This window comes from Trichechus manatus, unplaced genomic scaffold (assembly GCF_000243295.1).
Source record: "Trichechus manatus latirostris isolate Lorelei unplaced genomic scaffold, TriManLat1.0 scaffold00080, whole genome shotgun sequence".
Lineage (NCBI taxonomy): Eukaryota > Metazoa > Chordata > Mammalia > Sirenia > Trichechidae > Trichechus > Trichechus manatus.
The window spans coordinates 1474872-1488948 of NW_004444016.1; the positions used below are offsets into that span (position 1 = coordinate 1474872).

Consider the following 14077-nt stretch of genomic DNA (forward strand, 5'->3'; position numbering starts at 1 on the left):
CTGGTAAAGCCTAGACCAGAACCCAGGTCTATAGTCCCTGGAGCCCCCTTGCCTTCCTTGGAGAAACACCCAGCTGTTCCTCCTGAGCTTTGCCTTTTAATGGAGCATCCGAGCCTCCTCGTGGCCCTTGCCAGACTCAGGACAGTGAAAGTATTTTCACAAGACCCCCTGTCTGTGTCAGTCATCCAGACACCGGGCTGTCTGGTGGGGAGTGCCTGCATGGGAGCCACCACCAGTCCTTGCAGCCCTTCCTGGGGACCATGAGAGAGGGCCGTCTCCCTCCACACCTCGGTCAGGGTCCAGGACTGCCTCCAATGTGCGAGAGGCCTGAGAGGTGGCCCAGTCCTGTCCCCAGGTGCGTGGCCCACAGGCCCGTGCACAGGATGGGAGTTGCCGGCAGCCTGCCCTGACCGGACCCAGGCCCAGCCCCCAGGCCCTCACCTGTCAGGGTGGGAATTCTCTGATAACATCATTCTATCCAGGGTTGGCTCCTGCCTCCAAAGGCTTCCTACCTGACTGCGTTTGCATCTTAATGGAGAGTTTTAGGGAGAGTAGTGGGGAGAGGCCTGCCAGGGGAACATCAGCCCCTTTGGGCCCTTTTGGGCCTGGTGCACACCACACCCTGCCATGCTCAGCATGACTGGCAGGGGAGGCAGAAGGGTCATCCCTATAGCTCAATCACATGCTGGCCCCAGCCTGGCAGGCATTGGTCTGGGTGGGCTGCACCAGCCTCCTGCTTGAGTCCAAATGACCCCTAGGCTTAGGGACCTTCCCAGCTGTGGTGGGAAGATGGGCTTTGGCATCACAGGGACCCAGACTGAGCCTCACTCTGCTGCTTATCTTGCCATGGCTGTCCCAGGATAGTCACTTCACCTTTCTGGGATAGTTCCTTCTTCCTCAGTGCCCAGGTGAGGGTAATACCTGCCTCATAAAGTTGTGATGAGATTTAAATAGAAAAAGGAGGTATCTAAAGCACTCAGCATGGCATCCAGCATGTCGCTGGCATTCAGTTATGCCAGTTCTCATCCTTCTTCCCTCTCTCTGCGTCCTTGCCCCTCCCCTGAGAGCCTCTCTAGAAGTAGTCTGGGTTGAGAAGTGGTGAGCTCCGTGTCCTGGGAGGCATTCAAGCAGGGGTTTGGTGGAATGGGGTTGAGAGGATAGTAACCCAGGGACCTCAGCCCTGCCCTGGCACAGTGTGTGACATTGGGCAAGTCCTTTCCAGGCCCAGTCTTCCAGGGGGTATTGAGATTCTCAACCCCACAGCTGTGAACAGTGTTTGGACAGTAAAATTTTAGAGGCTTTCAAATCTATGGTCCTGAGATTTCCCAGTTTGAAAGTTCTCTTCTTATGCCATTCCCTGACTGCGAATGGTCTCATTGGCTGGCTCCTGTGCTGTCAGGACTGGAAGCTCCCAGGATTTGAGGCCCTTGGGGCTTTCAGAAAGTCAGAAGGATTGTGTCTTCTTGCTTCATGCACAGGTGCAGCCCTGGTCATCAATGACCTTTCCCCATGCTCAGTGCCTCCTTGTCTGAGCAGCATTCCTGAGCAATAGAGGAGGCCCAGAGTGTGTCTGGGGGGCTGGGCCCTCGTGGCCAGATGGCTCTAGCTGTGACCAGTATGCTTCTCCTCCTCGGCCCCAGCTGCTGCAATGTTTGGTGCTCAGGAGACATGAGCCTCCTTTAATTGACCGTAATGAGGCTTTTGGTTTCATGATCCAGAGATTGGGGAAGGTTTTCACAGAGCTGATGAATGTTGGAGGGGAAAGGGGCCTTGCAGGTCATTTAATCGAATTGCCAGTTTTACTGACAAGAGGAACTGAGACTTAGAGTGGAGAAGTGACCTGCCTTACGCCACCCAGTGAATGAGTGGCTGAGCCGGGAGGTCCAGGGGCACACTTTCCAGGCAGGTCTGATGGTCAGGTTTCAGGATCCAAGGTGGGATCTGGGAGTGGTGGGTGGAGTCACAGCTAGGAATGTACATAGGGTCCCCTGCCTGGGACAGGAGCCTGTGAGCAGGACGCCTTGCCACTAGCTGACAGTGACTCCCCTCTGTGAAATAGGAGTGGCCATCCCTATCCCTCCTTGGTACCTGGAAAAGGGCCTACGGGTGTCAGCAAGTTGGCCTTGTTCTCACTCTGGCTTGGGTCAGCATTCCTTACCATGTACACAGACTCTCTCCCCATTTACCCTGGGAGGGCAAGACAAAGCTGTTACATAAACTAGTCCTCATTCAATGACAGGCCTTCAGAGGCAGAGGATGGGCAGACTGGTTTGGAGAGTGCCAGGAGCCGGTGGGGAACACCGCCCACAGTGGTGCCAACACTCCAGTGTCTGCTCCAGGGATCCCAGGAGGCCTCCCTAACTTCCAGAGGGCCTTGCCATTATACTGCCAGCACCACTGGAATGTGGGGAGAGGGGAGAGGACCATGTTGTGAACACAGGAGAAATGAGGCACTACAGCCAGATCTGTCCCACCCTGCTGCTGGAGGAGGCGGCTATGGGACGGGAGAGGAGCTCTTCCCATCTCCATTCCACACCCCCACACCCCAGTAAGGGAAGGGGAGGGCTGAGCCTGAACCAGGCTGCTCCTGTGCCTCCACAAAGAGGGAGCTGCAGTCCCCTGAGGCCTCAGTTGCTCTCTCTGTAGAAAGGATGGTAATAACTGCAGTGCAGATCTGCTGGGGATGAATTTACTCAGCTTTCTTGTGTCTGAGAAAGTCTTTGTTTCACCTATGATTTTGAAAGATATTGTCACTGAGTCTAGAATTCTAGCTTGACTTTTGTTCCCTTTCCTTACTTCAAAGATGTTGCTTCATTGTCTTCTGGCTTACATTGTTTCCATGAGAAGTCAGCTGTCATGCTTGCTCTTCAATATGTAACGGTCTTTTTTGCCTCTGGGTACTTGTAAGAGTTTCTCTTTACTACTGGTTTTAAGCTATTTGATTGTCACATGTCTTGAGGCGGTTTTATTCAAGTCTCTTCTGTTTGGAATTCGTTGAATTCTTGGACCTGTGGATTTATAGTTTTCATCAAATGTGGAAATGTTTTGGCCATTATTTTTCTCAAAAGTGTTTTTGTCCCCCCCCCCCATTGCTTTCTAAGACTCCATTTGTAGATATGTTATACCACTTGAAATTTGAAATTTACCCACAATTCACTGATGCTCTGATCTTTTTTTTTTTTTTTCCAGTTTCTCTGTGTCATTTTGGATAGTTTTTATTGATATATCTTCAAGTTCACTGTCTTTTTTCTATAGTGTCTAACCTATTAATCCCATCTGGTGTGTTTTTCATCTCAAATGTTGTGTTTTTCACCTCTTGAAGTTCGGTTTGGATCTTTTAAAAAATATCTTCCATGTCTCAACTTTTTGAACGTATAGAATACACTTATAACTGTTTTCATGTCTTTGTCTGCTTATTCTAACATCTGTAATCTGTTCTGGGTTGGTTTGATTTTTCTCATGTGGGTCATATTTTCCTGTTTCTTGATGTGCCTGGTAATTTTTGATTGGATGCCAGACATGGTGAATTTTATGTTGTGGGGTGTTGGAGATTTTTTTCTTCCCTTTAAATATTTGAGGGTTTTGTTCTGGAATGCAGTTAAGTTACTTGAAAACAATTCAATGTTTTTGAGGCTAATTTTTAAGCTTTATTAGGCAACACCAGAGCAGATGTTATTCTAAGGTAAGGTTTGGCAAAGTGTAGACCACAGGCCAAATCCAGCCTACTGCCTGCTTTTGTAGATAATGTTTAATTGGAACACAGACGCACACATTTGTTTATGTATTGTCTATGGCTGCTTTCATGCTACAGCAGTTAAATAGTTACATCAGAAACCATACAGTCTGCAAAGCCTAAAATATTCACTGTGTGGTCCTTTTCAGAAAAAGTTTGCCTATCCCTGGTCTAGAGCTTACTTGCCCCACTACTGAGACAATACCTTCTGAGGACTCTATTCCATGCCCTGTGTGTTGAGAGGTGTTTCCAGTCTGGCTGGTGGGAACATGCACTATTCCTGGTCCTTTGTGAGTACCGGCAATTGCTTCCCCTGCTCCTTTCCAGTGATTCTTTGCCGAGCCTTAGTAGTTTCCTCACATCCATGTGCTGGTCAGTTGTCACTGAAAACTTGAGGAGGACCCTCTGCCAATCTCTGGATTCTCTCTGTGCAGCTCTCTCTTCTCTGGTACTCTGTCCTGCAAACTCTAGCTGTCAAACTCTAAACCCTGTCTCCTCAACTCAGGGAAACCACTGGACTCCACCTGGGTTCCCCCACCCTGTGCCACGGCCCAGGGGCTCTCTCTAGGCAATGAGCTGGGCGCCTAGGGCGTAGGGCTTACTTTGTTTGTTTTTCCTGCTCTCAGGGATCTCAGGGATCAGTGTGCTGCACTGCCTGTTGTCTATTATCTGAAAACCATTGTTTCACGTATTTTGTCTCGTTTTCTGTTGTTTAAGGCAAGACGGTAAATCCAGTCTCTGTTTTTCTGTTGTGGCTGGAAGTGGAAGTTGCATCCAAAATCTTTTGGTGGTCATTATCCCAACATTTAAGACGGTTTGCAGAGTTCCCTGTACCATTCCTGGGAGCAGCCTTGGCACATCAGTTACTGCCTTCCCATCAACCTTCCAGCTGGCATGGAGGAAAGTGGGAAATGGGTGGGCTGGTGGTTCCTGGCCTGTCTACCCCAGAGAGTAGAATAGGATCTGGGTTAGTGGGACAGGAGGAAGGAGATCAGGAGCAGCAGGCATTTCTTGAGCACTTACTCTCACAGATACTGTGTTGGATGTCTATCTCCCTTGTCCGTTTTGGAACACTTGGAGATAGAGACCTTGGCCGGCCCTGGTCTGAGCCACCTCCAGAAATCTCTGTGGTCTGTGAGGTGTGAGGCAGGAAGAGCCATTTCAGAGTGCTGTCACCTGCCAGTGGTTAGCATTCCAGAAAACTCCCACCCTGACCCAAGTCTCAGAGTCCAGGCCTTGGGGAATGGCACGCTCCTCAACTCCTTTGTTGGGGCATCTCCAGGAATGCAGACGCGATACATACACAGCCAGATGGGTCAGAGCTATGACCAAGAGGATCCTGGGTGGGAGGCATGTTCTGAATTGGGATTTGAAGGATGGCCAGGAGTTTGTCCAGGGGGAGAGAAATGGGAAGGTGGCTCAGCCAGGGGAACAGCCTGGGAGGAGACCTGGGGGCTTGAGGCAGGGTGTTTTAGGGAAAGGGGGCTATGGGGTCAGGGCCCTGGAGGAGAGAGGCTGCTGCTGAGGCTGGGCCTGTACTGATAATGGGTCCCTTGTTCCTCAGGCCAGTGGCTTCCAACTACAGAACCAACCTGGCCCCACTCGTCCTGCACCTCCCCCCACCCCACCAAGCACTTCCATGGAGACCTGCTTTACCCGGCTGCCCTCTAAGTTCCCATCTGTGGTCACAGGAAGGTTAGAAAACACTAGTTGTGGGTGCTAGGGTGCCACAGGCAGGGTGTCCACAGCCGGCAGGGCAGGGAGCCTGTGCTAATGGTGCAAGAGGGCGGTGGGACTGTGGGGGGCCAGGGACTTCCTGTCTGCAGCCTGTGGGTTTGGCTAGATGCTCAGCTGGCACAGACAGGCCATGCTGGGCACCTGGGCATCCCTTGGCAGGACCTCAGAGTAAGGCAGCTGTTGGGGGATGGTGGCCACAGCATTAGCATTCACTCCTTTGTGGCCTGGACGCTGCCTTCCTGGCAGCCACCCAGATGCTGGAGGTGCTTATGGCAGGACCTTGGGCTGGTCCCCTCCCACTCTGGGCTACAGTTTCTGCAACCTTAACATGGGGTGGTTGCCCATAGCTTGCCCCAGCCCCAAGCATATTATGGGGATCCGAAACCATCAGGAGATTGGGGTGGGGGGCTGAGGAGGTCAGTGCAGTGACCCAGCCAGAGGCAGCCTTGGCCCATGGGAGGGAAGTGACCCCTGCCAGCATCTTGCCAGCTCCCTCCTGACCCACCTCTGTCCTGCACGCCCAGCCTCTGCCCTCCTCCCACCTCTCCTCAGGTGAGACTGGGAACCAGGGGGCTATCAAGGGAACCAGGCCCCTCCTGGGCTCTGGTGCTGCATTTTGGGGGACCCCTAGGCTCCTTTCTTTGAGAGCTGGGCTGTGCCACCCAGGAGCTAGGGGCTGGGAGCTGCCCATCCACTGCTTGGGACACCAGGTCCTGGATGTGAAGTCTCTGGGTCCCCTTAACCACAGACCTGCCCCCAGGCCGCACCTCTTGAGGAGCGGGCAGTTGGTACAGCCACTTATGTGGACTCAAGAGGGGCTTGCATGGCCTTGGCCTCCCCATTCCAGCCCTGACTCCTGTGGGAATGTGTGGGCACAGGGGTGCAGGGTATAGTGCCTCCAGGCAGGTCCAGCCTCCCCTTCCAGTCCTGGATATTTGAGCTGATAGATCTTAGAAATCAGCCAAGCCAACACCCCCAGGTGGCAGATGGGGAAACTGAGGCCTGAAAGGGCTGTGACTGGCCCTGGCTACCTTGGCTCCTGGAATGGCTCCTGGGCTGAGCCATCTGTGCAGCTGTTTGTGGTCAGAGCTGCCTGAAGCTATGCCATGCTTGGCAGGCAGGGCCTCTGCCTGGACGAGTCAGTGTCCCAGGCAACTGGCGCCAGACAGATTACTGGGCAAGGAAAGATCCCTCTGTGCCTCAGTGTCCTCATGTATGTGAAGGGGAAGACGCACGGTGTAACGGTTGTCAAGTGCGGCATGTGGCAAGAGGGCTGGGCTGGCTTGCACTGTCTTAAGCAGAAGGGCTTGTGGGGGCCCATGGCTCTGGTCGTGATCATTGGCTCACTGGCCCCAGCTTTCCTGTCTACAAAATGAGGACAAGAGAACAGGACTTGAAGACCTCAGGAGACCTCATGGCTCTCATTGGGGACCAGGCCACCTGGGGTGCCTGTCTGGGAGCGCCAGCCCCCCCCCCCAGCATCAGCAGCCCCCATACCTGCTGGGGCCCGCCTATTACCAGCCCTCCTCCACTCTACCCCCTGGCACCCAGCCTAGTGCCCAGGAGAGCTGAGGTCTGGCCACAGACCCCATGGGACCCACTGCGAGGCAGGCCCCAACATTCTAACCTGCAGCAGTGACTGCCAGAGGGTGACGACAGGTGCATGCCAATAGCATGGTCCTGCTGGGGCACGTTCCCCTAGCCCAAGCCCAGGGCAAGTCCCTGTGTGCCAGGATGAGCCCCTGGCCCATGGGGGCGGGTGTGGGGGGGACTGTGCCTCAGGGAGAAGCATGCTGGCTGTGCCCAGATTCAGCCCCTTTCCAAGGTGGCACGTGAGGCTGTGTGCCTGCCCAGTGGTGGCTTGTCCAGGGGGCCCCGGGACTGTGTGATCCCGGGGAAGAAGTCCCTGCTCCAGCCACCTCAGCGTCTTGTCACCCTGACTGGTCAAAGGCTGTTGGTACCCACTCCCATCCCCAGCTGACATTGTATGTACAGTTACGGATTCTATTCGTTCCTCCTCTTCTCTGTGCCTCTCCAGTCTCTGGCCTTTCCTTGAACATCTCCTGGGACAGGGAGCTCACTCTTTCGAAAGACCACTGCCTAGGCTGGGCAGCTCTGGGAATCAGAGAGCACATCCTTGTCTGGTGCGAACTCCAGCCCCGCCCCCAGCCCTGCTGGCCCCTGCATAGACTGTGCCCATGACCTCTGCCCCGAGACATCCTTTCAGAGATGCAAAGATTAAGCAGTTTTGCCCCCAGAGGATAAGAGAATCCCAGTGAGCCAGCACCGCTAGGCCCTCTGAGACAAAATACCCATCCCTGGAGGGGGCCAGAGACCCGAGGCTGGCTAGGCCCTGCCCCTGACTTGCTTTATGACCTCGGACAAGCTTTACAACCTTGCTGAGACTCAGTTTATTCAGCTGCAAATTGGGACCCCAGCACCAGGGTTAGGAAGCCAGGGCTGTGAGAAGCCCTTGTGCACTGTCACTCAGTGTTGCCTGCAGCTAGGCCTGGCCCTTCCTGCACACTGTGGGGTCTGGGTGTGCCGACGCTCTTGGGAGGTGGTCATGTCACCCCGATGCATTAGGTGAGAACACTGGATCCGGGAAAGCCAACCGAGAGCCAGGTGTCCTGCTCAGGGTCAACGGCGAGTACAGGGCAGGTGAGGAGGGACCCCGTGCAGGAGGTGGGGCCTCGGTGGGCCTTCGGGGCAGCCTGGAGTGCTTCCGTGGGGTGCATAAACACGTCTCCACTGCCTCCCTGGCACCCTCGTATGTGGATCCCTATGGTGGGGGCCCCACTACCCAGGGTGGGTAGGTTTTGGCCCAACTCTGTCCCCACCTCGCCGTGTGGCCTAGGGTACAGCCCTGGCCTCTCTGTGGGAATTTCCTCCAGGGGGTTCTCAGACCCAGGCCAAAGCCGGGGCAGGCATAGTGGGGTGACCCAGAGAGCTGGGTGCCGGCCGACAGCAGCATCGCTGTGACCAGGCACAGGTCCTGGTCTGACGCCCTCCCCCTCTGCTGCCACTGGGGATGGAAGGTGGTAGTGGTGATGGTGGTTGTCATCGAGTTGGTGCTGACTCATGGCTACCCCATGTACAACAGAATGAAACATCGCCCAATCCTGCATCATCTTCAGCATTGTTGGTGTGCTCAAGTCCATTGTTCCAGCCACTGTGTATTTTGAGTGCCTTCCAATCTAGGCAACTCATCTTCCAACACTGTATCAGACAGTGGTCTGTTGTGATCCACGGAGTTTTCATTGGCTAATTTTCAAAGAAGATCACCAGGCCTTTCTTCTTAGTCTGTCTTAGTCTGGAAGTGCTGCTGAAACCTGTCTACCATGGGTGACCCTGCTGGGACTTGAAATACTGGTGGCATAGCTTCTAGAATCACAGTGTCACATAAGCCACCACAGTACAACAGACTGACAGACAAGTGGTGAGGATAGGGAGCAGAGGGGGTAATGGAGAGACAGGAGGCCTGGTGAGCACCAGGCCCCTCCTGGCCCCTCACAGACCTCCTCAGGAGGAACAAGGTCGTCTAGGCACATCCTGGCTGGGGGGCCCATGGGCAAGTCCCACAGCCCTCTCCTCTCCCTGCCCTTACCCTGCACCTTCACGCATGTGGACTGCTGTGAATGGCTGTGCTATGCTGGCCCTGAGGTGGGGCCAATGCACCTTGATCTCTGGGTCCCCACCCTGAGTCAGGCCCAGGATATGGAGCTCACCTGTGGTGAGGTGACGAACCTTGTCAGATGTCAGGAAGGGCATGTGCTCGTTTGGGCTCTGTCGAAGCAGACAGGAGGGAGGCCAGAGTCCACACCAGGGATGTAGGTGTGCTGCTCCCCTTTCCCTGGCAGTTGGCTTCTCTGCCCCTTCTCCCCCAGTCATCTCAGCACCCCAGGGTAGCTGGGAGCAGGGCAGTGGTATGGCCTGCCCTGGCACAGGCATGCCTCCCAGGAATGGGCCAGAGTCAGGGCCCTAGGGCCTGGGTGGACCTCTTGCTTCACCCTCAGAGCCTGCTCCAGGGAGCCCTGATGCCAGCAGGGGAGGAAGGACCCCTCCTGACTCAAGAACCTGCTTGATAAGCATGGCCCAGTTTCTCCTGGACCCAGGCTCCCTCCCTACATGTTCTTACCCTTCCTTTGTTTTTGTCCCTTCTGATTAGCTGAGCTTTGTTTCTGTAGTTTTGGATTATGGAAACAATAGGCGCATTGAATGTTTCTTCCATACTCCTTTCCACCCCCGGAGATGCCAGTACACATCACTGAGAATCTCCTTATCCACATTGTGGACTCCTGACCTAGAATGCTGGGGTCAGAGTAGCCCCCGTCCCATGCAGACACACCTCACTACTGGTCCCAGTCCTGAGGCTGCCGGGAGCAGGGTGAGAGGGCCGTGAGTCCCACTGTGCTGTCTAACAGGCCGTGACCTCCCTCCTGCTCCAGGTAATCGCTGTGGTTATGGACATGTTCACTGATGTGGACATCTTCAAGGACCTGCTGGACGCTGGCTTCAGGAGGAAGGTGGCCGTGTACATCATCGTGGATGAGAGCAGTGTCAAGTACTTCCTGCACATGTGTGAGCGGGCCTGCATGCACCTGGGACACCTGAAGGTGAGCAGGGCTGGGCAGCAAGGCCGTTCCCTCAGGCAGCAAATGCTGGATAGAGCCCTGTGCTTGGACAGAGTTGAATGAGAGGCTCCTGGCCAGTGGTCACACACCCTGAAGGACAGGACACTCACTTCCTCCCACAGTCAGAAGTGCGGTTAGCCATTGCAGAGTGCTGGCCAGGTGTGGGACACTGTGCTGGGTGCTGCTTCATGTGTTATTCTACACTGGCTGTGTGTCTTTGCTTGCACATCTCCAGCAATAGGGTGCTCACCCCTCCTCAGGCAGCGCCGACTCCCAGAACATCCTCTCTTGGGTTAAGCCGAATCTGTTTCCTTAGAATATCCACCCACTAGTTTTAGGACATAGCTCAGATGGGGGCCATGCCCACGGTGGGGGCCAGGGGAGGCTTCCATGAAGTGGGTTCAAAAGCAAGAGCAGAGGAGAAGGGGCCTCCTGAGTGCCAAGTGGGAGAGAAGGCCAGGAGGGGGGCAGGGAGAGCAGGCTGGTCCTGTGGGGTGGGGACAAGCCTGGCTCCCATCGCCGCCTGGCTCGGTGACCTTGAGCACATCGTGCCCTCCTCTCTCTGGGCTCCAGGATCTCCCAGGTCAGATGGGCCAATGAGCCAGTGTTGCCAACCTCTTCCACTCAAGACACCTTGACATTCAGTGCCTTGGCTAGGGGCAGGGGAACCCTCCCTCCACCCAGCCATCACTCAGCACCTGCTTTGTGCAGAAAGTCGTCCTAGAGAATAGATCAGCATGCACAATGACAGCTAATCCTTTTGTAGCGTCTGGCATGTGCTGGGCCCATACTGGGCACTTTACACAGTTAATTTAATCCTTCCAACACCTAGTGGGCTAGGGCAGCTGTTCCCATTGAACCAATGAGGAAGTGGAGGCACTTGCCCGGGGTAGCACGGCTGTATGTTACAAATGAAGGGGCGGGGGTCAGCAGCAGAGCCTCTGGCTCAGACTGAGATCTGACCGTCGGAATTCCTCAGGCTTCAAGCCCAGGATCCAGACAGACACCTGAGGAGAAAGGACACTGCTAGGCTGGTTAATAAGGAGCCAGGCTCTCATGCTTGTTGTTTGTTGGCATTTGCCAAGTGTGCCCCCCCGCCCCAGGTGAGTCCTTTCAGGTAGGACGTTTGCTTCCAAGCAGGTCTGTGGCTGTCAGGGTGTTTCATGTGGTCTCCTGGGTACGCTGGCCCCAAGCCCTATGTGCTGCCCTGCCCACCCATGGTGTAATGAGCATCAAGCACGACGCTCCCTTGACTGACAGCTCACAGGGCAACCAGAGCACAGAACACATCTCAAACATGCTGCCAAGGTCTCGCCCTGCAGGAGTGCGCCAGAGACCTGGGGCAACTCTGTCCAGCCCTCTCCGGGCTCTAGCAGAGACCTTGATGCACCCCTCACAACTGCGCACAGCCTCTGTCCAGCTGGATGCTGTCCACACACCCCATCACCTGAGCCCTTATCTTGTCCCCGGTTCACAGTGGGGCTAGCTGATGGGCAGTGGTGGAAAACTGCAGTGTCTTTGCCCCGTGCCACAGGCCCTCAGCAGGGCCGTCCTGGCTGCTCCTCTCCTTGTAATTGTCCAGGCTCCAAGGAAGTGGAGGGCAGGATGGGGCTGAGGCAGGCTAAGGATGTGGCCCAGAGCCTGGTAGCCTCCATGAGGCTGGCCCTGCCCGCCCGCCTGTCCCCTTTCCCCTGTGCCACACAGAGCCCAAGAGCTCCCTGCTGCCCCGAAGCTTCAGGGCCTGGAATGCCTGAGCCAGGAGGGACCTTGTGGCTTTCCTGGAGAGGTTCCTACAGGACAGATGGGGAAACCGAGGCCTGAGGGAGTGGTGACTTGCCCAAAGTCACCTCAAAGCCAAGGGTTTTGCCAGGAGCCAGAACTTGACAGGTACAAGGAGGGCACAGAACCTGGGTGCCCACTATGTTGTCTGCCCAAGAACAAAAAATTTTAAGTACAGGGCCCTGGGCAGGGGAGGGTAGGGGACTGGGTTTGAGGCCTCCCCACCCTTCCACCCTTCAGCTGGTCCCTGACCAGTCTGGAGTGACCACTGTTGCCCTGGAGCAGGGGAGGGCAGTGCACGCTGAGAGTCCCCAGCCCTGCCTACCGCCCACTTGCTCTGGTGATGGTAGCATGGCAGGCAGGTAGCTGGTGCAAGGCCACCTTGTACATGCACCCATACCTGTAGTGACATCACCAGGAGCCAGGTGGGAAGGCTGGGCACCTTCATGGGAAAGTGGGACCCTGGCTTCCTCATTCTCGCCTCTGAGCCCGCCCCTCCACAGCCCTGGGCGGTGGCCAGTAGCTCCTGTGGACCCAGCCCAGCCAGGTGTCACCTTGTCAAGGGCCTGCCTCCCTGCCCTTGGGCCGGTTGGGCCCAGGCCTGTCTCAGGAACATTTTCTCATGGTAATCCCTAGGCCATCAGTGCCCCTGCCCAGGTCTGCACCAACCTGCCTTGGCTCCTGGGGGCCCGGGTACAGAGTTGCTTGGGTGGGCCCGAGCCCCAGCTCTGCACAGGCACTGGACCCCTGGGCAGCCACGGGACCTTTCTGGGCCCCCACCTTCTGGTCTGTGAAGTGGGAACAGCATCATCTATGTGGCAGTGTGCTGTGGAGAGGAGAGGAGGCCATCTGTAATGGGCACTTGAGAATGGCCTTTCTGCTACCTCTCTGGCTAGGGGACACGGTCCCTCCCAGGAGACCCTGGCTCCATTCCTAGCTCCCGAGGGTGTACTGCAGTCTGGCTGAGGACCACCCTCACCCCCTGCCTCCAGGCAGCCCCCCAGCCTGCATCCTAGCTTCCTCCCTCCTACCCCAGCACCACCTGTTACTGGGGTCACTCTGGCTTCCTGGTCCCCAGGTGAGGTGGACCATACACACCAGCACCCCAGTTGTCCCTGGCACCCCAGCCTGGTGGCACAACACACTCCCAACAGTCCTCCAGGTGGGGGATATGGGGGTATCCCCAATTTACAAATGTGTCAACAGGCCTTGAGAATGCTGTGCCAGCAGAGGACCCAGTCCTCCCACCCACACACCCGCTGCTAGGACTGTGGGGTCAGACAACACTGGGGGTGACCCTGGGTGCTGAGGGAGCCAGGTAGGCCTCCAGGCTCATAGCTTTAGTTGGCTAAGAGCTGTCAGATGCTCGGCTGGCCTGAAAGATGAGCTGACTTTGTGCAGCCAAACTGGAAAAACCAGTGGAAGCTACTGGATACAGCCCGCCTCTGATGAACAGGGCAGCCCCCCCGAACAATGGAGGAGGCGCTCAGCGTGGGCGCAAGGGCCTGCTCAGCTTCACACAGAGTAGCCGGCCCAGGGAGCCTGCCTTCTCTGGCCCTCACCCGTGTCTATAGTAAACTCCAGGTGTAGGGCAGTGGTGAACCAGCCAGGGCTGTCTGCCCCCTAGGGATATGTGGCAGTGTCCAGAGGCAGTTTGGGGTATCACACTGGGGAGGTACTGCTGGTGTCTAGTGGGCGGAGACCGGAGTGCTGCTCAACGTCTGACAGTGCACAGGATAACCTCGCCAGCAGGAATGGCCCAGCCCGAGTGCCAGCTCTGCCGAGGCTGAGCCGCCCTGGTCTAGGGGAGAGCCAGAGCCCTCAGTCACGGTTCTTCCTGAAACAGCCATGTGTCCCAACCAGGGGCCACAGTGGTTAACGAAGTGCCTCATGATGGCCTGGAGGTGCTCATTGCCCCTGCCCCCTCCACTTTATCCAAGGAAGCAGAGGCTGGTGGGGCCCAGCACAGCAGGGGTCCACCCAGGGGAGGACATGGCTCCGCCTCCTGGATCAGGGCTCTATCCCCTGCTTGCCCCTCACCTGGCCTGAGCTTGCCTGGTCACTGGGCATCTCATTTCCCACTCCTCAAGCCAGAAGTGCTAGCAGGCTCTGCGGAGGGTGTGGAGCGAATAAGAGGTGACCCTGGGGGGCCGGAGACCTGAACTTGGCTTCTCTGATCTGACCTCAGCCCCTG

General features: G+C 56.1%; 2 protein-coding genes across 4 annotated transcripts in view; one reads left to right on the plus strand and one right to left on the minus strand.

Moving 5' to 3' along the window:
* SLC5A10 (solute carrier family 5 member 10) overlaps nucleotides 1–14077 on the minus strand; it is an 84407-nt gene that overhangs the window by 20179 nt on the left and 50151 nt on the right. The window lies entirely within an intron of this gene.
* The window catches only part of FAM83G (family with sequence similarity 83 member G), a 29779-nt gene that overhangs the window by 4661 nt on the left and 11041 nt on the right, over nucleotides 1–14077 (plus strand). The window contains exon 2 of the mRNA XM_004380993.1: nucleotides 9919–10086. Within this exon, the coding sequence (XP_004381050.1) occupies nucleotides 9919–10086 (168 nt within the window). The remainder of the gene's footprint in view (nucleotides 1–9918; nucleotides 10087–14077) is intronic.